Source organism: Phaenicophaeus curvirostris, chromosome 3 (assembly GCF_032191515.1).
Source record: "Phaenicophaeus curvirostris isolate KB17595 chromosome 3, BPBGC_Pcur_1.0, whole genome shotgun sequence".
Classification (NCBI taxonomy): Eukaryota; Metazoa; Chordata; class Aves; order Cuculiformes; family Cuculidae; genus Phaenicophaeus; species Phaenicophaeus curvirostris.
This window is the reverse complement of record NC_091394.1, coordinates 53,473,726-53,499,151: the sequence shown is the minus strand read 5'-3', so window position 1 is coordinate 53,499,151 and position 25,426 is coordinate 53,473,726. Positions and strand designations below refer to the sequence as shown.

At 41.0% G+C, this 25,426-nt stretch overlaps 1 protein-coding gene across 3 annotated transcripts; it reads right to left on the bottom strand.

Moving 5' to 3' along the window:
* Window positions 1-632: 632 nt before the first annotated feature.
* Window positions 633-23,611, bottom strand: LOC138719090 (desmoglein-2-like). 3 transcript variants are annotated; one of them, XM_069854022.1, is made up of 15 exons: window positions 23,587-23,611; window positions 16,956-16,991; window positions 15,926-16,060; window positions 14,551-14,709; window positions 14,154-14,298; window positions 12,774-12,934; window positions 11,816-11,950; window positions 11,485-11,670; window positions 10,550-10,809; window positions 9,517-9,659; window positions 8,664-8,891; window positions 7,150-7,380; window positions 5,994-6,122; window positions 4,539-4,876; window positions 633-2,449 (listed from the first exon to the last, which is right to left on the bottom strand). In XM_069854022.1, the coding sequence occupies exons 1-15, from the start codon at window positions 23,608-23,610 to the stop codon at window positions 1,427-1,429; spliced, it is 3,333 nt and encodes a 1,110-aa protein (XP_069710123.1). In that variant the 5' UTR covers window position 23,611; the 3' UTR covers window positions 633-1,426. The 3 variants fall into 3 exon arrangements, with proteins under 3 accessions (XP_069710123.1, XP_069710125.1, XP_069710124.1); XM_069854024.1 differs by lacking the exon at window positions 23,587-23,611 and adding an exon at window positions 23,384-23,397; XM_069854023.1 differs by lacking the exon at window positions 23,587-23,611 and adding an exon at window positions 17,767-17,817.
* Window positions 23,612-25,426: the final 1,815 nt, after the last annotated feature.

The following is a 25,426-nucleotide window of genomic DNA, read 5'->3' as shown; positions in this document are numbered from 1 at the left end:
ACTGCCGGAAAACTCCAGATGGAGGCAATTAGAAAGCTCTCCAGGTGCACAGGCTTTGTATTACCCTATGATCAGCTTTGCTGATTTTACAAGTATGAGATAAGCATGGAACCAGTACCTCATCTAAAATATTTCTTTCTACTCTGACAAAACATGCAGAGTGTATGGCTATAAAAATCACTTTAAAATGTTTCAAACTGCATACAAAAAATATTTACATGTCCATATATACATAGTGCCAAACAGTATGCAGTACTCTCTTCTGCTTTTACCACATACATTTCATAGAAAGGAAAGTAATTTTAAGTGTTGCAGAATTATAGAGAGCTTTCCCTTGTCTTGTTTGAGCTAAGAAAAGCTGCCATTATATGGCTTTACACAGGCAACATGAACTCTGGCACTGGTGTCAGCCGAGACACAGCCACACACATGGTGGGCTGCCTCTCTGTGCTTGCATCTGTGAGTTCATGGACAGAAATAAAATCACTTAGCTTATCACACTTCAAATTCAGATTCTACAAATGTCTAAGGGCCATAAACTTTGCTAGCAAAGCCAATGAATAAATCCCTGGCTCTAAAGCTAAGGTAAGTTTTGGCTGTTCTCCATACATTATTTAAGAACCAATTACAACACAAATGCTTATTTGTCCATGCCAGCCTAGACCTGCACCAAGTAGTGGAATTTTTACACACAGGTACTAAAAAAATTGCAGTTCTCAGCTTTTTTGCTACTTGCTCTCTTTTACCCCCATGCTAATACACAAGTATTGATTGCTGAAGGTAAAAACACTGATAACCTGAAGTTGTGACATCCCTCCAGGCAATCAACATACCACTGCCCTGAGGAGGAGGTAATGGCTTTGGTGGCCTGTTCTTCTCAGGAAGGAGAGATTTCTTAGAAATTTACCAAGGCACACAGATCTGCAGCTGCAGCTCAGAGGAAGCTGCCCTGGCCCACAATGTAATAGATGGCAAACACACAATGAGAAACTGATGCCCCTCAGGGCATCTTCAGCAGATACACTAAACAGCAGTACCTAGCTTGTGCTTTGTACACTACCATCTATCACTAGATGTTAAGACTTTTTCTTCTGCTTTCCCCTAATTATGCAGCTGTGGTTATGCGATATTATTACACTAACTGAATAATAACAAGCAATTACAAAAATAGCAAGGAACAAGGAAAAAAACCCAAAATATTTCCCACATCTTTCCGCTTCAAAAGCATTGCTGCCAGTGTTGCCCAATAACAGCAGCAGATTTGGTCAACTAGCTTCTTGGTCATAATCCTTATTTATAAAAACTACTACAAGCAAGTCCATATAATTCTGAAAATTCCAGCAAATTCAGGTCTCAACAAAAAGCTCAACACGAGATGCACATAGATCGTGGGTGTCGGACACCACCACTCTGGCAAGGGGCCAGGCTATGAGCGAGTGTAGTGCACTGTGCTGTATTTGGTGACTGTGGAAGACTTGCTCAGCGTGGTGCTGGCAGTAGGCAGCCCCTCTAAGTCGGATCCTGTCTGGTTAAGCAGGGAGTCTGTGATCAACACGTGCTCTTGCCTTCCCGAGCTGGCACCTGCCACCTGTTCAGCACTGCTCTGCATCCCTGAGGTCGCCACCACTCTTTCATTCACTACCACATTGTGCCCCTCTGTCAAAGTGGGGAAGCGGAGTGAACCCTGCTCTGCAGCAGGTACAAGCACCCTCTCCCGCTCTCTCACCACAACGTACTGGGAATCAGGGAAATCCTGACCCATCAAGGCTCCTGGCCTGGCACCCTCTGACTTCATGATCCTCTCTGTAACAACCACATTACTTCCATGTGGTAAGTCACGGACTTCCACCATGCCCTGCAAGCTTGACGTGGGTGCCAGCACTCTCTCTGTCACCACTACATTCTCCTTAAAATGGGGGTCTAGAAAGACAGTGGCTGAGTGGGCAGGCGCCCCTGCAGAATATGACGTTTCTGTCATGGTGAAATTGGTCTCTGTGTGGGCCGTGGGAAGAGTTTGGGCGTCATGGTGCCCAGAGTGGGGTGCAAAGCTTGTTTCTGTGACCACCTCCTTGGACACGGTGCCTCCTCCTGTGCCACCGCCCATGTGCACTGGTGAGGCGTGCTGGTAGTGGCTGCCTGAGGCAAAGGCTTGTTCAGAGCTGGAAGCATTTTGCTGATCTAAGAACTGTGAATTTGTGTCATTAAGACTGAAACCTGATTCATTCCTGGAGCTTCCATCTTTCATGTTGATGTGTCTACCTATGCAGATTTCTGCTAGAGTCTTAAATTTGTCTCCTAAATCATCAAGGAAATGGTCATCAAGATCACCCTCAATAAAGCTGCAGCAACCAACAGAGCCATGAGGGGAGCCTGACTCTGCCCGGGAATAAACCAGGAGACAGTCGTTTGCAGCTTGGGCTTCATCTTCATCCGCGAAAGAGACAGCTTTCTACAGACAGAAAACAAAAGCAAGCAAAAGTTCATTAATGGCAGTTCTAGACATCATAAATTTGAAAATCAGAGTTGTTTGGTCAAAAAAGGTTAAAATAAGAAAATATAACTGAACTCACAGAAATCACCAATGAACCAAGGGCACTACCTAAAAGTGCTTTTTGAAGCTATCTTGAACCTGGCAGTACACGTGATGAGAAAAAGAAGTGCACTCTGGGATTAAATCAAAAACCTTGGGTACTATAACCATCTGCTGCTATTCCTATCAGCTATTTGTGACACCACTGCATCTTCACAAAGAGATTGCTTTTTATTTTGTTTCAGTGAATGAATTTCAAGTAGGTGTTTCTGGGAGACTGCTAAAATGATGCTGGAGAGTATCCCAACATTTAAACACAAATTTAATAAATACATGCTGACATGTCATCACCTGCCGTGCCCCTTTTCGCAAGCACAGCCTGTAGGATCACATCCAAGGAGCAAAACAGAAAAGAAATCACAAAGTTAAATTGCTTGCTAAGTACTGGAGCATGATCCAGCACACAAAGTATTAGGCTCTATTCAGGCCACTTTGCAACATGAAGGTCTCAAGTGGATCAATTCCGTTTGAAAGCAAAATCTGCAATGGGGTTGCTATCTGTGTATGTGCTTGCACCAGCTCCGGTTCCAGGAGTGAAGACAGCCAAGTCTTCTGGGCTTGCTGAACCAGCTTTACCTCATATGCTTGCTGGCTTCTGCTCAGAACCACTTTTCTGCCATGTCTGAAGTTGTAGAGCGTATATTGTCCCAGACATTTGTGTAATGTGGTATATATCCTGACCCAAATTGACTGTGTGTTTAGCTACATTTGACCCTGGAAGTAGGTACATAACCTGAAATGCTTCTATAAAAATCACCACACATCTGAAACTATTTGGATTGGTAACGTGTCTGGGTTGTTTTGGTTTTTTATTTTTATTTTTCTATCCTGTTATAATGAGATATTTTAGCCTCACAGAAGTTGTAAAAGCTACTCTAGTATGATCTTTACAAAGCCATCCTGTAAGACTTCAGCAGCCTGCAATGACTAAAGTATGTCTTTAATATTAGGAAGTGCAAAGGGCAGAAGGAAAGCAGAATTGCCACTGCTGCATCTGTTCACTCAGAAGACCAGTAGCTAGAACACTCAGAAGACATACAAGTGCATTAAGCTCAAATCCTTCCCTTCCCTTGCCTGAGGTGGCAATTCAAAGCTGCATAGCTACTCCCCTGCAGAGCCCCATCATCAGTCAGCTGCAGGGTGTGAAGATGTTTGTATAGGTGATGGTCAGTCCACACACTCCCTGGAATACAGAAGTGATACCTCCACTATAATGAGCTCACCAGCCTGCGGACTGTGTGATGCACGTTACGCAAAGAGGAATATCTGCAGTGAGGAGGAAGAGTCTATTGGTCAATGGTTAGATCACCCCCAAAAAAACCTGTCAGAAATCGGATTGCAACATTTGCTTCTGATTCTTCACTTCTGATTCATTCACTTCTGATGAATGTCCCTTTACCCAGGCTATCCAGCAAAGAGGTAAGTCCAGCCCCGCCTAATTCATCAGCTACTTTGAAAATGCAGACCCATCCTCTACCTTAGACCTCTATGGCTTATCTTTCAAAAACTTGCTCCATTATAAAGTTTGCAGCTGTGACTCATGATGAGTCATAGGCACCTCCCTAGAGGCCACTTCAATGGGCTTAAGTCCATGAGATTTATATTACATAGTCTTTCTCATGGCTTCTTCCTGAGCAAGGGCTTCCTTGGTCATTGCTGAATATTCTGGATCTCATCCTCAATGACCTCCCTTGAGTAGGGTTTCATTATGGAGGACCTTGTAAGAACCCAGTGCTACTGGACTGTGCATTGTCATGTGGTAAGTCCCACAGGTGAGCCTAACCCAAAAATACCTAATGCCAACTCCACATGCACACAACACTGGCCATTTTATCAGGAGTGTTTACATATACCTATCTACTCATCTATGTTCATAATAACATGAACAGCACTTCACGATGCTAAGTGTAAATATGAAAATACTGTTATTCGTGGGTCATATGCTTACGTCATTGAAGTAGTCTCTTAAAAATTCTTCATTCATGGCTCCTGCTGCTCCCACTGTGACTCCTCCTGCAGCCACTGTCTTGCCTTCTGCACCTGCCATGCCTTCAGCCCCTCCAACTGCCGTGGCTCCATATTCAGCACCAGAAAGGAGATTTCTTTGTTCTTCCCATCTTTCCCTGTTGATAGTGTTGTGGTACTCTCTTACATGAGAGGCAGAGCTGCCTCCTCCTGCTGCAGTTTCCACTCCATTCATTCCTGCTGCTGCTGCTGCTGCTGTTACTGCTCCGCTGGTTGCTCCTCCTGAGCTCCCCAGTCCAGTGGGTGGGATGAGGCTTAGCACTGGCTACATAAATAACACAAATTAGGAAGTGACATGAAAGATGCGCTGTCTAGCACATGGAACTCACCAAACCAGCAGCAGGGCTGGGTGGGACCTGGGAGGGTGCTGTTTTATGACTTGTTCGAATTCGTATTTGTACATGTTGCTGCAGAGAGTAAAGCACATCCTGAAATAGGGTGTAGCTTCCCTAACTGTGTTCCCAAGGAGGATCATGGAAGTGTTTCTATAGATCATTGTTTCCTTGAAACTCAAAGGGTTAGGAGTGAAAGAAGGGAAAAAGCTTCCCCAAAGGCATGCTTGCAAAACTCCAGAGGTCAGCTGTTCCAAGTCAGACTCTGCCCAGCTTTCCCCAGACACAAAGCTGGGGAGTGTGCACTGCCTGCTGCCTTGATGATGCTGCCTGGCCTATTCTTCTTTTCCAGCAGTTTGGCTACCCTGTAATTGTGTTTTATCAAGAATTTCGCGTAAGCATTGGCCCTAAATCAAAGTCTTCAATCTTTCTAATTGCGCAAAGGCAAGCCCATATCATGACCTTTTTTTTTCTTTTTTGAAAACTGGGTTTTGTATTATGACAAGGGCAAACTTCTCTTGGCATTCGCTGTTCCCTCTGCAGATCTGCACTTTTTTCCTGCCACCTCTGCATTTTTTTTTTAAAGAATTTACTCTGTTTAAGAAGGCAAATACAAAGGGAAGTCACTTAAAAATTAACCTGAAACTAAACTAGAAACTAAGGTTTATAACCCATTCTTTCACTGCTTTACCATGCTCCCAAACAGACAAAGAACATTCCAGGCCTGAAAATGCAAATGTTTCACTCTTTACAGCACCAATGCTTTTCCCACACTCCTATCTCCTGCTTAGATACTATCAACATTTGCTTGCTTGCTTCCCCTTTACTTTGGAATTTAAACAGCATGGATGGTGTTTCTAGAGCTGCTGGTGGAATTCATCTTCTGTGCATCCTTCACTGAGCCTCAAGGGGTTAAATTTAATTAATGTTCATGAGCGGTTAAAATCTGCTGTGCACCTTGGAAACATCAGTCCCTTATGTGGAATAGACAAGTGCCAAACTGAATGCTTGGACAGACATCAAAGAGAACTGCTATTAAGAGATACATGCCTTCTCCTCAGGAGCTGCACCTTCACTGTTCCACTGACGCAACATCGCTTCGCTGTAGTCCGGTATCGCAGCAAATCCCTTTGCTCCTGAGCCACAGGGACACAGCAGCAGTAACAGTGGAATAACTACGGGGAGACAGAAGTTTCTCATGAACTATGTGATGATTAGTGTCAAAGCTTACAAGTAGTCAGTACTAAAGTTTGGTCAGCTCTCGTACCAAAACATCTCTTGAATGAACTAGTGATCAATATGAGGGCTGATAGAAGAGTGAAGACATGTTGCCAAATATTCAAGGCTATTTCCTAGAAACACAGCCCAGGATGGTTTCCTAGAGAGTAAATTGACAATTAAGCTGTCTGGGCCTCAATCCTGCCAATGACCACGTGTATATAGCTATACTTCTATCGAAGTTCTTACATACCAAAACTAAGCCCTAAATATCACTGTACAAGCTCAGCATTTCTAGCTCCTCCTGTTCATTTACTACTAGATAACAACATGGCATCATGTAAATTCCAGCTCACCACTCCTGTAACACGTATAGAGCATTGCCTGGGGAATTCAAAACAATCCAGTCTGAGGAGCAGAGCATATTCACGCGGCATGAAATTTGTGTTGTCACAGCCAGATTGCTACAAGTGATAAACCATTGCCATTTTAAATACAGCACTAGTACACATGGCCACATGGCCCTGACAACAAGCTCTCTTCTCTTACATTCAAGCTTCTATTTTGTCTCACCAAAAAAACAATGTATGCTGCTCAGAGCAAGGGATCAGACCTTGGTCTGCAGTGAGGGAGAAGAGAGTGGAGAGAGTGCTGTGGTTTCAGTGGGAAGAGTTAGGATTCACATCAGGAGGTGTGGGAAACACCAAAAGGATTCCATGCTGCTTCCCCACCTGTTATTTACAGCACCGTAAACAAATATTAAAGTGGCACATATTAATTTTAAAATGCACAGCTAGAAATCCTTTGAGGGTGAAATGCTGATGTTACCAAAATTAGTTGGGGATTTGCCATGACTTCACACAGACTAGGAATTTACGCAGAATATATCAAGATGATAAAACCTGGGAGCCAAACTGTTTTTTTCCTGATGCCTTGCAGACCATGTTTACAGTGCTTCTGAGATAATATGAAACAATTACTTACGCAGCAAAAGTAAAAACGCCAAGATGATTAGTGCAATTGCCGCTGGTCCCAGACCCACTGACTTAGTGCCAATATATTTCTCTTTGCATACTCCGTCATCCGTACACTTACAAACACTTAGTTGCAGAGACTGTGCTTGAGCACAGCTGAATCCTTGGTAATCCTTTATGAGAATGGGAACTTCAGTTCTGCCTGGCTTCAGGTTTTGTGGTGCCAGCTGTATGCTCGTGCCTGAGGCAGAAGGGAGAGGTTAAAGAAGAAGAAAAGACAAATAAGAAATCAGTGGAAAGGATGCTGACTCCTGTAAACCAAGGGAAATAAAACCTTCACAGCCTCCCAACAAGCCCTCTACAATCAGGACTAGTCAATGCAATGGAATTAAGTTTTATTAGCAGCTGCTACAGTGTATGTGCACTTACGTTAATCAAGTCATCCATGCTGGTAACAAATCATCCGTGTTCACTTGCAGCCTCAGGAAATTGTGAAGAGTTTCACATCACCATAAACTTACAATGGAAGACAGCCCAACCACCTACATAAAGTTAACCTTCATGCCATTTAGATGGCTAAAGGCCCAATTCACAAAAAACCAGTTTTTGTCTTTAAGCGGTTAATATGTTGTTGGGCACAGACAGAGTCTAGGGAGCCAACATATCACCTGCTCCTGCGTCCCTGTCACATCAAGGACACAACTAGGCAAGAGAAGCCTAAATGATGTTCCCAGCTAGGGAGCAACATCCTATTTGGGAAAGCTGTGTTCCCTACAATTCCAATCAGTATGGCTGCAAATGTGGTAAGAAAAACTACGAAGCTTCCTTCCTGGTCCTAAATCTGGTCATAAGGATAACTCTGTTGATTGCTTTGCAGTGTTATGCTGTAGGATTACAGTGGACAGAATAAAGAGCCTGAGAAGAAAAAAGTGGTTTTTGTGCCTTCAATCCACCTGAAGCTTTTCCTTCTAGCATTTCCCAGACTTATATGAATGGAAATGTAAGAAAAAAAATTCTCATCTCATTTTGAAGTACTCATTAAAATTATTTATTTCTGACCTATTTTTGTTCCTACTACTATGCTGAACAATCTTAGACAGGTTACATTGTATGTACTTTCTTCAAGGCTCACTGTGCAGACTGATTTGTGTATTAACTGCAGCCAGTAACACAACCATATTTTCAAGCTCAGTTTTAATAAAAAACAATCGTCCATCACTACATGCCTTGTGTGGGAAGATGAGAATGGCTTGATGTCAGCATTACCCATGAAATCCTTGATCATCAAGCAAGGCAAAGATGGTCCAACTGAGGGAACACGACAAACCCCAGAAGACATGACTGTGCTTTTAGAGCCATTACAGAGAAGGGAGAAGAACATGAGTGATTTGCCTTCATGCCTGATTCCATATATATGCGTTTATTTTGTCTATATCAGCCACACGCTCAACTTGACTAGAATTAAAAAATTACAACAGTAGGACTCCAAAGAATGGAAAGTAATAAAAAAATACATTTTCTTACCATTTCTAGATGCAATTATCCATTTTTTTGCTGTCCCTTCTGGCTCATCAATGACAGTAAAACTGAAGGGATCACTGTTTGGGTAACCATCCAAATCATTCGCTGTAACATCAACTAATTTTGCATCTGAACACACAGTCTGCACAGGGTTCACAATAACTGGGCAGTTATCATTCTCGTCTCTAACCTGAATAATGACTGTGCCGGTGGCAGTTTTCTTTGGAGAATCTAAGATTTTAAAACACAAAAATTTGAATTGAAAAGTGCAAAAATTTAATTTTAAAATAAAAACCCTTTATATTTTCCAAGGCACAAACAGTGCTGCAATAAGTTGCAAGAGCTCTCCCTGGAGCTTACAGGAGCAGTATTTCATTCCTAATGTTAACAAACATATTGACAAAGTCCTTCTGAAGGCAAACTGTTTAACTATTTTAACTAAAAAAATAAATAAATATCCATTTCCTGTGTATAGTAACACAGAAACATGCAGATTATAAAAGGAGAAAGCTTAGGACTCTGAAGTCTGCCAGTCAGCTTACTGAGATACTGGCAATTTCTACTTTGACAAGGGATGTTCCTAGCAGATCTAGTCTTTGCGAAGATTTTTGTAAAAGTTCACCTCTGTCTAATGAAAGAAGAGGAATGGGCATCTGGGGAATCTATTCCAAGGTTCACTCTATTTCAATGAGTTGCCAGTGTCTCTCCTCCAAATATAGAGCTTATGGAAAACCACAGTAGGTGCCTAACTTTAAGGGAGTTAAAGACAGGGAGGTTAAACCAACTATGGTTGTTAAAATGAAAATTAAACCCCAAACAAACCAGTTACTGTGAAAACAAAACCCTCTCAACTTACCAGTAGTTACAACCAACATGGTGAGAGTGTAGGTACCATTTACTACATAAGGCGATTCATAATCGAGGTTTTTGGCAAGTCGGATTTCACCTGTGACTGGGTCTATTGTGATCCAGTTTGCTGTATCGTTTCCTTTCATGTATCTGATTAAAATTTAATATAAATATATACAGATTTATAATGAGGAAAACAACCATCAATGGAAAGCAGCTTCACAGTATGTTTACTCTTTGTTTAAAGCAGAGACCTAAACTCTAGACCTAAGGTGTGACGCTCCTGCCACTGGAATTAGTTTCAATGTGAAACCTAAGATTATAAACCTATCCTGAATGCTGAAACTCACTTTTTCCCTCTAGAGGCAGGATTTATATATGGAGGCATTATAAAAAGTAGACTCAGAGAGCAGGAGAGGGAGCTGTGCTGCTGGTCATCATCCTCCTCCTCTCTGTCCCTGCTTTCACCAAAAGCTGAGTGGCAGCCACCCAGAAGAGACTATATTACAGGCATGACGGAGGGGAGTCCACCGTTGGGTATACACCTCTTCTGGCCTATAGCATTTGTAAAAGCCACACCAGTGATTCAACAACATTTCAGTTGAAGAGCCGCAATTCAAAATCTAAACACACACATGCAAACTTCTCTATGTTACACCCTTTCTGCCTCTACTTTACACCCTTTCTGTCGAACTACTAGATATTTCTGCATATTTCTTCCTAACATTCTGAAGACGACAAAGTTGATGAGTAAATCTACTTACAAAAGAAGACAGGCATGACAAAACAGCATGAAAGCACAGACAGCTTCAGCACAAACAGTCATGTCTCACCGTATACAACAAAACAACTAGGATTTTCATATCAGCTATTTTCTACAAAATATTGATGATGATGATAATGATGTTGTTCTAGGTGTGAATTATGCGTGGTAGAAGATAATTGCCTCTGAAATTATTTCAATTCAAACCACATATTTTTACATATTTTTTATCTGATTGCTGACTACTCAGTTATGATGGTTGTAAAAAGATTCTTACATAATGCGCTCTGCTGTTCTTCCAGTGTCTTCATCATAGGCTTGATACTGTCCAATAACCTGTCCTATCTGCAGTTTCTCACTTGCTTCAATAATTTTAGGGCCTCTGGGGAACACAGGACCTTCCCGCACATTAATCACATTAATTTTGATTGGAATTGTTTGTGCTTTATAAGTGTGTTTAATCGACTTGTGGAACTCTGCTTTGTTTGTTACAACGATACCCAAGTTTAGGCTTTGCATTTCTTCATAATCCAGTTCCTAGAGCAAGTAAAAAAAAAATTATTCAGAATTTGACAGAATCTGATACTTGACAACATTCATACACTTAATATTTAAATAATGCTATTTAAATAACAAATCAAAGAAGAACGGTTTGTTAACACATTACTCTCAATACATAATACTTCAGCTCTTTAAGGGCATATGAGGAAGATTATTCTTCTTATGTTTAATCAAGGGCATTGTAAGTATGTCTTTATACTATTGAATTTAAATTAAGGTATGTATTATGAGACCTACCCATATATTCTGTCTTTAATTTCAGTGAGTCAGTGCTCAGCATTACTTGGCTCTTCCAATTTTTTTTTTTAATTTTAAAACCAATTCATTTACTTAACAATTCCTATCAAGTTTATGCAATTATCAGTTTTTAAGATAAGGAAGATAAGCATATGTGTTACCACTGTTGCCCAACAACGAGGAAAATCTGAGGACTTCTGCCCCACTAGATACATTTGAGATCACCCAGAAAGTAAATGATAAAGCTGGACAAAATTATTCTGCTTGGAATTATTGAATACACCAGCAAAGAATATACCAAAAGAAGAATGTCCATCATGTAAATACTAACTGAATATAAGTAATTTGTATGCTAACTTAAAAGGAATAAATTATTCTAATATTTAAAGAAGACTCTCTAAGGAATATACTAACCTTCACAACAGTCAAAATTCCTTCATTTGTCTGGGCATCTGTTACTATACGAAAAAAGCCTCCTTCATTACCAGAAACAAACGAAAAGTTTGCCAGCCAGTTATCAGAAAACTCTTCATCTTTATCAAATACTTTTATTCGCATAATTTCCACATTTGCTCTGTTTTCTTCAATGCTTCCTTCAAACTGCAATTGAAAAACACCCTTCTTTAAAAAATTGTCATAATTTACCTCATTTCATCAGTGCAAGAAAGTTTGTACAACCTCGTATTAAGCAATGGGATACTGGCAGGTGTAGGAACATGCCAAATATTGTGATAAATATACTTACTGTACGACTTTCAACTACAGGCAGATTGTCATTGACATCCAAAATCTTGATTTCTAAAGCACATGTCGCAGCATTCCCACCTACTTCACCACCACGGTCTTTTGCTTCCACCACCAAAGAATAGCTACTTTGTGTCTGCCACAATAAGAAAAAAGTGTTTAAACCAGGCTAAAATTTTTTCCTTCACTATACCGTCTCTTAAATTTTGGTAATCTCTCTTGTGGCCAATTACAATTCCTCCCTAACTAGTAGTAAATCTCACACACAACTACCTTGACGGGCTCTGCTGGAGTAGAACTGAGGCTTTGAAAAGGATTTAGGACTTTTGCATCTCCCCAACGAAGAGTTAGACTGTACTTACATGGCAAATGTAAAAAATTTCAGTGGGTATAGACAGGGACAAGGCCACCGCTACCTGCATGTCAGGACAGGGCTAGAAGCAGAGATGTTGCCCTCAGCCACAGGGCTAACATCCAGATCACCATCTGCTGGCCAATGAAAATTCATGCAAGAGCAGGTAAAGTTGCTAGTAATACATGGCTTCCAAAGCTGTTTCACAGCAGCACCCATCCTAACTCTTTGCACTGTAATTTGCACAGAAGGCTGCAAGAATTTAGATGGAGTTGTCAGCTTTGCAGATGGTGATCTGGGTTGTCTTTGCCATATTGTCTCCAGCACAGAGAAATGATCCCTTGCTTCTGCCCTGGCTGTATGGGACTGACAGAAATCAACAGCCACCAGACTAGTGCTGCACTGGAGAGGTGACAGAGGGAACACAACCTCGATCTGGTCACCTGCTCTCTCAGACCCTCGAAAAACATGCATCAGATAGACAAGGCTTTAATCCGAAGGAAGGTAAGAGAGTCAGCTCTCCAGCCTGGCAGACAGAGAAGAGGGTGACACAATGAGAATTAGAAGACTGCTGTTAACAGATCAAAAATGGAAGGGTGTTTTTTACCTCTCTGTCAAGGTTTATTTTTGCTACTCGAACCTCGCCAGTATCCTTATCCATACTGAATGCAGCACTGGGGCTTTGGGAGATGATCCTGAAAGCAATTTTGGAATTTAGGTTATTTGGCTCATCTGCGTCTGTTGCATTTATCCTTATTACAATTGTACCTGGAAAAAAGCAAACAAAACGTACGTTTAAGATGCCATGCATTGCCAAGTATTTTTACTGTACTGTCTCAAATTAACAGATTGTTGTCAGATGCACTGCACAATTTTCTGATGATCTTGCCTTTATTTAATTAATAGAGGTGAACAAGTGTCCCTAAAATCCAAATAGTACATATTAATAGCATATCGTCTAGCAAAAAAGAACACTGTATCCACACATCTTTAACTCATAGAATTCAATGCACCAGTTTTTTAGAAGAACTCAAATTCTCTAAAAAATCCTGATAGAAAACTGGAGGTATCACACAGAGAAAAAGTGTTTGAATAAGCTGCATTTCTGTCATATATTATTCTAAAGGGAACACTATTAACTCCTCTACCTGAGCATTACTAAAATAACTGCTCTGTATTGATGCCCTCCAACAGCTCCACTCAAAATACATGTTTGTCATCCTGGTGCAATCCCCTCAGAGCTTCTGGCAATGGAATTTTTTCCTCTGGGAAAGGGTGTATCTCAGTGCCCAGTGCCTGACTCTGAACTTGAGCAAAGAAGCAGTTACCGTATAGCTGCTACTGACTTGAAAGAGAGCTGAGGAAACTCAATGCCTCACCGAAGTGGATGGTCAATAATTTGTTTCTTCAGATTATCATGACATTGAAAGGGACCCAATGTCAGGTATTTATTGCGTCGTTTTACTCCAGATTTTCTTATCTTCTGGTATATAATCTGTTGGTCTCATTGCTTACTGACATCAACAGTAAAACTGCTACTACCTTGTTCTTAGAAGGTTAGGTCACAGCAATATATTCGCAATAGTTAAGTACCTCTCCAGCCCATAGGCAAAGCTGGCCTTTTTATGAGCAAGGCAGAGTGGAATCTCTCTCAAATAGTCTGGGATTAATAGGCAAGAAGACAGACTGCATTTCCTGTACAACTCCTGATGAAAGACTCAGGTCCCTGGATTTGTGGTAGCTTTGACATCAAATCAAAGATGCCATAAGAGGAAGTGTTGTTCTTTGTTACCTTTATGTGGATATTTTCCCATGATCACAGTTTAGTGCCAAATAAAAACTTGCATTCCTATGTGAATAACCAGCCTGTGCAGGCAAGAGAATGCATCCTTGTTACTTCAGATATGGTGCTGCAAAGAGTACATTCACTTGTGCCCTGGCATGTGTGTGGGAAAGCTAAGTGGAAAAAAAAGGCCCAAAATGTTACCTGTTTCACTTAATTCTTCAACAGAACCAACAAAAACCTCATGAGAAAACACTGGAGAGTTGTCATTTATATCCACAACTTTAATTGAGAGATCTATTGGCTCTTCCAGTTTTGCTCCAGTCTTATCTAGTGCATGACCTCTGACCTGAAATAATACAGACAGAAACAGTAAGTAGATACGAGTCACTGTAAAATACATAATTACATTGACAAAATAGAAACATATAGACATATATACTATATATATAACAAAAGCATATATAATCCACTTTTAAGTATGCATATACACACAAGCATACAAAAACAATTAATCTAAATGAAGCAAATACACTTGAACAAAGCAAATAAAAAATCTACAGGTGTCCACCTATAAGGAAAAATTTATTATTGAACTTACAAGCAGCACTGGAGTCTTTTCTCTGTCAACCCGTCCTGTTATGTTCAGGTATCCAGTCTTTCCATTGATAACAAATAATCCATAAGGGGGTTCTGTTACTCCTTGACCAGATATAGTATAAGTTACCACTATCCCTGTATCTTCAAGATCAGAATGTATCTAGCAGGAATGTAATAGAGTAAATAACGTTCAGTAAAATAAACCATATTTTAAAATGCAAAGATAATATTTTTTTCTGCTTTTGCAATGAAGAAACAAAAATAAATATGAACCATATTTTCCTGCACTACTTTGACTGTGGGGATGTTGAGATGAATCCAGGAAGATTTACATGTTCTGTCTGAGGATCTCCACCATATAGTGGAGAGGTCTGTGGGAGAAGAAAATTGGGACTGCTTGGACAAAGAGAGTGGGACAGGATACAAATAAAAGGAAAGGCTGGAAAACCACCATGATAAGGTGAAAAGCTGGACTAAGGGAAGAAGGAGCAAACTGGCTGATCAAATGGATGGTGGCAAATAAAATGTAGAAAAAAAAAAACAAGGGGAAAAACCACGACCCTGAGTCCAGAACGATTAGTTCTGCAGGGGAGAGTGAAGTTACTTGAACAAAGCCTGGAAATAAAATATGACAACTTTTGAAGGAAGACTCGAACTAAGCTAGCGAGTGTGATCAGGACTAAGGAAGTGATAGGGTGGAAGAAAAAAGGTCAAATCTGGAGAGGAACAAGTAGAAGAGTGTGTATAGACTAGAGAATATACCCTTCCTCTGTTGTCAGCAAATAGTTGAAACATCTGGAAAAGTGCATGTGCATTGTGCCAGCATCACCATCAAGAGAAAGCGCAAGCAAAGGGTAACAGCCTCCTACCATCTGCAGTTACTTTACATGCTGAAGTGACCAGTGGGGTGAATTCAGGTTTCAGCACTGGTGCTGAACCAAACGCATATCACTCTTGAATAAAGGATAATGCCTCAGTTATTTTTAGCCCTGTTTCCTAAAAAATTAGATATACATAATCAAGTTCCATGTACATCTTTTTGCACAATCATTGCCAGTGGTTTTGGGCCACAGTCGTCAAGTTTAACCACAGCTAAGTAGGGATGGTGAAGTGAAGAAACTCGAAGATATTTCATTCCCAATAGTTTTATTAAAGCTGGTGGCTGAGAAAAGATGAGAGACTGAGCCAAATCAGGCAGCAAGAGAAATTCATCTACTGAAGGAAAGAAACAGAAGGAAATGTGCCAACCTCCAATGGACATTCAATAGTCCTTCAGAAGTCAAGAAATATTAGTGCATATGTTTAGGGCAGCCATATACTTATTCTACATTTGTATTTTTATGTATATTCTGTATTTCTCTCTTTTCTGGGCTTACTCTAGCAATTGGATTCTTATAGGAATTGTCCTCCTCTTCCCGTATGAAAGCCGGAGGGACTATCCATTCTCGTTTCTGTCTGACTAGGCTGTTGGGGTGCGACAACATGCCAGTCTTGACACTTCGATTATAAACCTGTGAAAAAACAAGGTTGAATGTCAGCATTACATTTAGCCATTTCAGCTGAATACTTTATTGCTGCTGTAGACCAGACCTCTGAATAACTTTTACTCTTTTGATACCCAGTAGCTTCAAAATCATGGAGCAATATTAGCCTTCCATGCCAGAATCTAAGCGCTACATGTTCCTCAAGCTGTTTGAAGACGAAAACTATACAGTCTTTTCATGATGACAAACTTAGGTAAGACAGGCTTTAAACACACGAGCAAATTCCCATGACTAGGGGTTGGTGCAAATGCATGTTCTGGAAGATTTAAATGCTTGTCATCAGATGTGGGAAGAGGTTTGTCTCTAAGGCTGTTTAAACCACCATTTCTGCATTATTACCCTGTTAAGCATCCCACCAATACTGCCTTGCACTCAGCCTTCTCTCTGCAACAGAATACACGAAACAGCAGGCCCCTATTCAACCCATCCATTGCCTCTGCTATCCTTGCTCAACCACCCCTTATTCTCACTCTGCATGACACCCATTGTCCTCCTGGCCAGCTTAGTCCCTACTGTGCCTGCCAACTTCCAGATTAACAACCAGAAATGTTTCCACAATTGATATCTTCCATAAAAAAATAGTTGATTTAATTTCTAGAGTTAAAGAAATAACTAAAATTTAGTATTTCAGGGGAAGTTTCTCAAAGTTGACCACCACCCAGCTTGATAGATGTAGAAATCTCTTTGTTTACATTTTGGCGTTCATTTCATTACTTATTACACAGCTTTCATGCTTCAGAAATTGAAAAAGTCAAGATGAAGTAAAAGTCAACTGAAGTAAAGCATGCCTTTGACATTTGCTCTTTGCTCAGATAACACTCCTTCAGATACAGATAAAGAAAAGTTTTCCATTATTTTGTACCTCCACATAGAGTCCATTTCCATAATTCAGACAGATCTGCAATAGAAGTTATGATAATCATTATTAATTCTATGCCACTTCAACAGTACTAAAACTTAAATGACACAACCTACCTCATAAGAATAGGAAAACCATAAGGAAGAGAATGTCTTATTTCTATCAATCAATATTTACTATTTATCCATAACAGCTTCTGAAAAATATACCCATAACCACTCACATTAAAAACATACACTGTAATTATATAATTATAAAGTTTTGCACTTTTGTCCCAGCAGGAAAGGATAATAAGCAATTTTTTTTTTTAAAAAAAAGCATAAATAATAGTCACTTTTAAACAACCATTTTTCAATGCTGAATAACGTTTCAGTATTCTGGAAAGATAGGAATTTGCCATTGATTGAAGTAAATATGGGTTGTCAGCAACACCCTCTCCCGGGCAAATCATGGACTATACAGGCTTTGGTGGACTACTAGCCACACAAGATAACAATACAGTTTAGGTAAGGTTTAAAAGCAAGGAGTAATCAAAGCATCTACCGAAGTGTAAATGACAGAAGCAGCTCTCTACTCAGCACCTTGCTGGGAGAATAAATGGCATATGTACATCCCTAACTCGAAACAAGGCAGACACGTGTGCATGCTAGCAAGCAAACCATGCTTGTTCTGACAAAACCTTGTATGCCAACATCCAGTATTGGGACTGCTCATCTCTTCATGCACCAGGACAGCCCAGGACAGCCCAGGACAGCTATGCATGCCCTTAAACACCATGCTAGACGGAAGGAACTGGAGCCATCAGCCAAGTTACCAGAGACTCTGAGCTTATGTCTGCTCTGCACACACCAAAGATTCTGCAAGTACCAAAATAACCTCAAACAGTGCAAAATTGCAGGCATTGGGAAACAACAACAAAAAAGGTTATTAAGACATGTGAAACCAACAAACAGAACTATTAACCTTTGTATAGGCAAAGAAGAGAATACTTTTATTGTTCTCAATATTACATCTACCTACATTTTTCATTTTAGGTGATTTTTTCTTTTTTAACATTAATGACTAGAGGCAAAGCAGGTGCAGAAAAGGTGATTTCCTGCTCAAATAAGTCAGGGAGTATTTCTTTACATTCACTTTGACTGGTTTCTATACTGTTGATTGGGCTCTCCCCATTCCTCCATCTGACTCAGCTCTGATTGCTGCATGAACAACAGTGTTTTGAAAAAAAAGATATGATCTCTTTCCCACACAATACAGCAACGCTGTGGACAGTGTTGAGCAATACAGCAGACTGCTGTTTGGACTTGCACAACAAAACTGCTTTTCAAATGGTAACCTTCCCACTACACGTATTCTGAAGACAAAAATGAGCAAGGATTAAGTTCCCTAACGGATATGCATTGTGAGGGCTACAGGATCTTACACCTTAGTTGCTTTCATGAATATTCTTATTTTTTAGCTCTATGGATCTTTAAAATTTATCTTTATGATTAATGACATTGTACCAGCAACAGTGACAGGAGAAATTTGGTTCTTAATCAAAGTTTTCCAATAGAAGCTGTGACTTTTGGAAGTCGAGTAGTTGTCAAGATGTCATTATGAACATCCTTGTTTGTTCTTACTGGTAAGCTGAAAGGGTAAGTGTTTCTGTCTCAATAGTGAATGGACACAAAAGGCACAAGATGAGAAGTTTCCTTGTATTGGAAACCTGAAAACTGCTGTGCAAACAAAAGCATCTGAAGTTCAAGAATAAGCAGGTCTTCCTCTGAGAGGCATACTGTGAAAGCGGAGAAAATCCCATTAGTCATTATAATCAGTGTCTTTCATAAAGATAACTAAAAGTAAAAATCAGTTTGTTTGCTTAGTAGGCAAAGCAGACTCAAAACATTCTGGTTTATTAGTAAAACAGTTAAAAAATGCTTTTGCTCTTGTTTTTGCCAATCTATAGTTCACAGAATATCTCACAAGGGACTTCTAAGATATCTACAGAAGGTCTTTAAGAGTTGCAATTTTATTTACAAGATGCGTAAATACATGTGGAACAAATATATAAAGGGATCCTGCATTTTTACAGAAAATTTTTAAAGGCTAAAAAAACTTTAAAAAAGGGAAAAGCACTTTTCAATGATATTTTCTTTAAGGAAAAGTGAAACGTCACCTAACAGGTGATGAACTCTGAATTTTCCTTTTTTTAATATCCTAGAGCTGCCTTCTATTAAATGGCTTACTAGGAGGAGGAGAGCCCCGTCTGTGAGTTGATATGGATCATAGCCTTGGCACAAAAAAATGATATCTACTGATGACATCTGTTGATGACAGAGAGCTGAGAAGCCATTGTCAGAAGGAAGCTGGATGGTTCAAGAAAATTAGGTGGAAAACCTGAGGCCTGAAGTAATAGAAATGGAATGAAACGCTACAAGAAAGCAGCAGGAGTAGGCGAAAGGGCAGGAAAAAGAAGGGTGTGACTGCCATATATGGGGAGTACAAGGCTGCTCTTGCCTAAATCCATGTTCATATATAGTCAGGAAGTGACTAAAGGACAGATTTTGAGCACACACCTTAGTTTTATAATGTAAAGATGGAGACTGATCAAGCTAGGAGGCACGCTACACTATGAAACAGTAAGTCCAAGAAATGTCGTCTTTCACGTACATCAGGAGATATGGATCTCACACCTCCAATAAGTACATCTGCTGTTGAAGACAATGGGCAAGTGGAGATCTTCCACACTTAAGAGAAGTAGTCTGAAGAGACTATCCAAGGTTATCTACTAATCCATCTCCTGGCCCTGGAGCTAGATTAACTACACTAAATGCTTCCCAACAGCTGTTTAACCTGTTATTAAAAGTGAATGATGAAGGTCCCACAGCCTCACCAGCCAACCTAAGATGGTGCCTTAATTTATCCAGCTTTAAAGATGGAAAAGTCTGCTAATTTTTTATACTAATTTTATTATCCTAATTTTTAGTTCTTTGTAGGTTGATCATACTGATGTTTGGATGAGATTCCATTTCAGACTAAGGGACGCAAATTCACACCTCTAAATTAACGCTAAGTGGCTAAACTTCTGTTACACTAAGCATAAACACCATAAATACAGCCAATACAGACAAGGACATCAGACAGTCATTAATGTGCCCCAAAGCCAGCCCACATTACTATTTCTCTCTGGACTCCACCGAGTATGTCTACTTTGTAAGCCCAATACGAGACGATTTATAGAGCAAAGCAGTTGCTGCTGAGAACTCAACACTTCACAACTCATGTTTTGTGGCTGTTACTTCCTAGTCCCACAGACCAAACCCACACAACAGTTGGATGGATCTCCCAACACAGATCCACCCAGGAGGGATCAGATTCACACACTTTGGAGATTTGCTTTGGAAGCACAAATTGATCCAATCAAATAGGTGTCAGAATCTACTGCACCCTCTGCTTACCATAACAGAAATTCAAACACCTATATTGAGATGTCTTAATCTCAAACTGAATTTCCCTCTCTGCCTTTCCCCTCTTTCCCCTTTTCTTTGCAATTACTTTGTGTCTCTGAAATTTATCACGCATCTTATGCACTTTCTTTTCTCAGTTTCCCGTTCTTTAATCTCTCTTCAAGAATCACAAAAAAACAAATTTCCTGATTTTAGATCACATTTTTTGCTTTCCTCTAGTCTCTCATGTTCACATTCACTTTATTCCTGTCTGGTATCCAAAATAATACACCACTGTAGTTCCACATGCTGGATAAAATACTAGATCTTATGCAATTCTCATCTGCTTTCACATTTTACCATAGCACTGGTCTTTCCTCCTTTTTTGTAACAATATTCATAGAATCACAGAACAGCTTGGGTTAGAAGGGACATTAAAATTCATCTAATTCCAACCCCCCTCCATGGGCAGGAACATCTCCCACTAGACCAGGCTGCTGGAAGGTCTATCCAACCTGGCCTTGAACAATTCCATGGATGGGTCATCCACAGCTTCCCTGGGCAACCTGTTCCAGTGCCTCACCACCCTCATGGTGAAGAAATTCCTCCTTACATCTAGTCTAAATCTACCCCTTTCCAATTTATATCTATTGCCCCTAGTCCTCTCACTACAAGCCTTTGTGAAAAGTCCCTCCCCAGATTTCCTGTACCCCCTTCAGGTACTGGAAAGTTGCTATAAGGTCTCGTGGGAGCCTTTTCTTTTCCAGGCCAAACAATCCTAACTCTCAGCCTGTCCTCACATGGGAGGTGCTCCAGCCCCCTTATCATCCTTGTGGCGCTCCTCTGGACACATTCCAGCAGCTCCATATCCTTCTCATATTCCAGAACTGGACACAATACTTCAGATGAAGTCTCACAAGTTGTTAAGTGGTTGAATCAGTGCACAGATGCTCGTAAATATTTTTACCGTGTTTTAACATGGTAATAGAAACTAGTCTGCTTTGAATCAGCTCACCTTTGCTCATTCTAAAACTAAGTGTCAGATTTTTTTTTTTTAATGTAATTCTTTCTGTGAATTTTGAAAAGTAATTGCTACCGGCTCTGACATTACAATAGTGATCTAATGTATTCTGGACTAAATTTCATTATACCCAGTCAAAGTCTGACGTCCCAACCATCAAGGAAGTACAATTTGAGAAGACATTCAGAGAAGAAATAAGTTTGTCTGCTCGTGTAGTAAGATTAATATACCTGTCATGTCTTCTTTCACTCAAATATAGTAAGTGTTCTAAGATTTCCTCTCTTGATGACATAATGTTCACCTCTTTCAGAAATAACCAAGAAACCTCCCAGCCTAGTAATCGTCAATAGCCGTGCCCTCCCAGCAGGTCCATGGTTCTGGGTGCATGCCCTGGGCAAATGCTGAGTCAAGTCCAACCCTAAGGGTGCAATACTCTCCAGCATGCCTGGATATCCCTGGAAAAAGGTTGGAAGTAGGGATATGGGGATAGTAGTTGTGAACTCCATGAGGTACCCAACAATGAAGACAGAGGGATGCAGCCGACAGGCAGAGAGAAAGACAGATGACAGATAAAGGAAAAACAGGGAGAGGAAGAACTTGCAGTTCTCAAAGCTTCTAAGGTAGAACACACTTTGGGAAGGCGCTGCTTTTAGAATTATTTTGGTTTTCAGTAGTTTCTTAAGGTTTTTAAGTTATCAGTGCCATTTTGCATGTCATAAACCAGAAATTACTGTAATCCAATGCTCTCAAACAAGCAACTAGACTTTCCACCACATAAATGTCTTTGTTCCGATTAGAGGGAAAAAAAACAAACAGAAAACTAAACAAACAAAAAGGCAAAACCCAGCAGCGCCTCTCTCTCTCTCTCTCCTGACATCAACCAACTAAGGCAGCTTTATTTGCTCTAATATTCTATCCAACAACAAGGCATTTGGGCACCAAACTGAGTTCACTCTTAATATATAATACCCTGCCCCAGCTTTGGCTGAGACTGAGGATGATGAGGACTGAGAAAAGTAATTATCCTCTTTTCTTCATGCAAAAGCAGCAGCATCCTAAGTCACGGCAAGGTCACCAAACTGGATAACAGTGTGACTTCAGGAATTACAGAATTGGTGAAAACTTTTGTACAAGTGGCACTCTGCAGGTTTCCCATTGCTCTTTTGGGCAAAAAAGAGGAGAAAACATTTTCCAACCTAACTGTAACTCCCAGCTTGCTGCAAAGAACAGGGATAACTGTTGCTGGCTGACTTGTGGCCAACCACAAGTCTACATTAAAGTTATCAGGCAACTCATCTCCACCTAACAAATTTGATTCTGCGGGATCTAGAGCTCAGGGAGCAGGGTCTCGGTCTGCAGCATCCACCAGCCTAACGACGCAAGAAGCTGTTACTGAACGCTGCCCAGTTCCTTGACAGCTCCACGACCTGGCCTACACCCTCGCCCTCGTCTCAGCGGCGGCGGCTTGACTTCCGCAAGGCATTTTGCCAGCTTGGAAAGGTGAAGAGCTGAAGAACAATGCTGCAGATCTGAAGGACAGCTTCCTGTAAAATATCTAGGAATGGCTACAGCGTTGTAGTACAAAATCGGTCCAAATCAAACAAACTAGGCATTTTGGCATCACTTTATGTGACATTCCTCGCTTTTAGCCTGAAAAGATATCTGATAGGATGGAAAGTCTAAAGGGTGACAGCTACAAAACGGTGAGGGCAGGGAAGAAGGAAGCCTGGAGTGTTTTGGATTGTTAAGAATTTGGTCTCATTTCTCTAAGGCAACAAAGACCTCCATTAAATCATATCTTATGATACTTTTTCCCTCCTGGCGCTGTTCTTTTGACAAGGCAACACAATTTGCTAGTACAGATATTGTGCTAGACATGAAGACGACAACAGGATGAACTCTTCACCGCGTTCCTGCTCCTCCTGGCATCTCAAAAACCCCACACCCACCCGCGATAACGTCCTTATCGGGGGTTTTTCTACCTCCGCTTGCTTTCGGGCAGAGAAACGGTGAATTGCTTTTTACCTTCTTTCCAAAGAAAGGGAGCAGACCCGCTCCCAGCCGCAAACGGGCAGCGGGAAGGGCTTCTCCCCTAGGGCTCGGGTCCCCCCGCGCCTCGCCCCGCGAAGCATCCGCGCATCGCATCCCCGCATCATCACGGCACCGGGAACTCCCCCCGACTCACCAGGAGCGCCAGCAGCCGCCACATGGCTGCCTCCTCCTCCTCGCTCTGCCCGGGACCCGGGGTCACCTCGCCCGCCAGGGGAATGGAGAAGGAGCGCCCGAGGGATGCGCAAGTAGCCGCGGGTGGGAGGAGCAGGTACCGCCCGTCCCGTCCCCGGGCTGCGGGGGAGGGGGGGTTAAGGGGGGGAGCTCCGCCCGCAGAGCCTGTGGCTGTGCCTTCCCCTTTCCCTCCGAGGTGGATTTTTTTCATTCCCCACCCGCGAAGAAAAGCGAGCTGGAGCCCGCGGGAGGCGTGCGAAGCGACAAAGCGAAAAATTAACGAGTAATTGACGGGGGGGAATACAGTCCCATGGGAAAATAAAACTGTGAGTTGTTTTAGCGTGACCTTCCCTGTAAGCTTCTTTTTAATATGCTCCGAGCTATATCGTTCCTGCTCTTATCTGCCAGAGATCTTTCCTGGACACACCTGATTAAGTGTTGCTTAGGAAGGCACAGCTGATTCTTCGTGATATTAACACAATTAAATATGCTTCCCGTATGTCCTCTCTTCTTTGAGGCACTTATCTAATTAATCTTTCTAAAATCACACGCAGTTGTCATAAATACATAATTTCTGAAGCAGCTGGCTGTGATGCTGCTAGGGCTTGATGAGGGAACCTTCCGTACGGGAGTCTTTCCAGTTACATTTAGGTCCCTCTATTACATGGTGTAACAGTGTGTGATAAATTATTTCATGCTCTGCATGATGTCAGCTGCAACAGTTGTAATTTACACAGGGATCACAAAGGGAACAGTTTTACCTCACCATGTATTTGCAGAATCATAGAAACATAGAATGGTTTGGATTGGAAGGGACTGTGAAGGTCGTCTAGTCCAGCCCACCCTGCAGTGAGCAAGGATATCTTCAACCAGATCAGGTTGCTCAGACCCCCATCCAACCTGACCTTGAATGTTTACAGGGATGGGGCTTCTACCACCTCACTGGGTAACCTCTTCCAGTGTTTCACTGCCCTCACTCAAAAGATTTCTTCCTAATACACAATCTAAACTTTTCTTTTAGTTTAAAACCATTATCCCTTGTCCTATTGCTACAAGGCCCTGCTAAAAAGCTTTTCCCCTTCTTTCTTATAAGCCCCCTTTAAGTAGTGAAAGGCCACAATAAGGTCCCTTTGGAGTCTTCTCTTCTTCTACCCAAACAACCCTAACTCTGAATTTATGCATATAAGGTATACAATTTATGTATATAATTAATGGATACAATTTGTATTATTTACTTACAATATCACAATTTACGGAGTTCACTGATACCCTTGCAGTACACAATTTCCTTAATTTAAAGGAAAAAAAAAAGGCAGAAACAGAGAAAAAAATATACACAAAATGTATGATATCAAGTGTTTCCATATTCTTTGATGGTTCTTTTCACTGAGTAACTGTGCTGGACTGATCACTTTCTAACTGAACAGAAATGTGTATGTTAGCACAAGAATACACTCCGAGATCCTCTGAGGATCTTCTTCAGGGTGTCTCAAGGGCAGGAAGGTCGTTTAGTACAGCTTTAACAGCCAATGTACCTAATACAGCTATTCTTAGTAAAAATAGGGTGAAATTCTCTTTGATTAATTCCTGTTTGAGATACATGAGGGAGAGCATGTCTCAGAGATGCTTCATATTATACTACTTTTAAGTTGGTGATTTAGAAGCAGATTCTGATTCTAGCTGTATATTGTGTTTCCTAGTCTAATGGTTAAGTTTGCAATTACTACTTAAATTTGAAAGTATTTCCTCACATCAAAAGCCTGCAAGAGAAGGGCCTTGATTCACGACTTCCTTCTTAAACT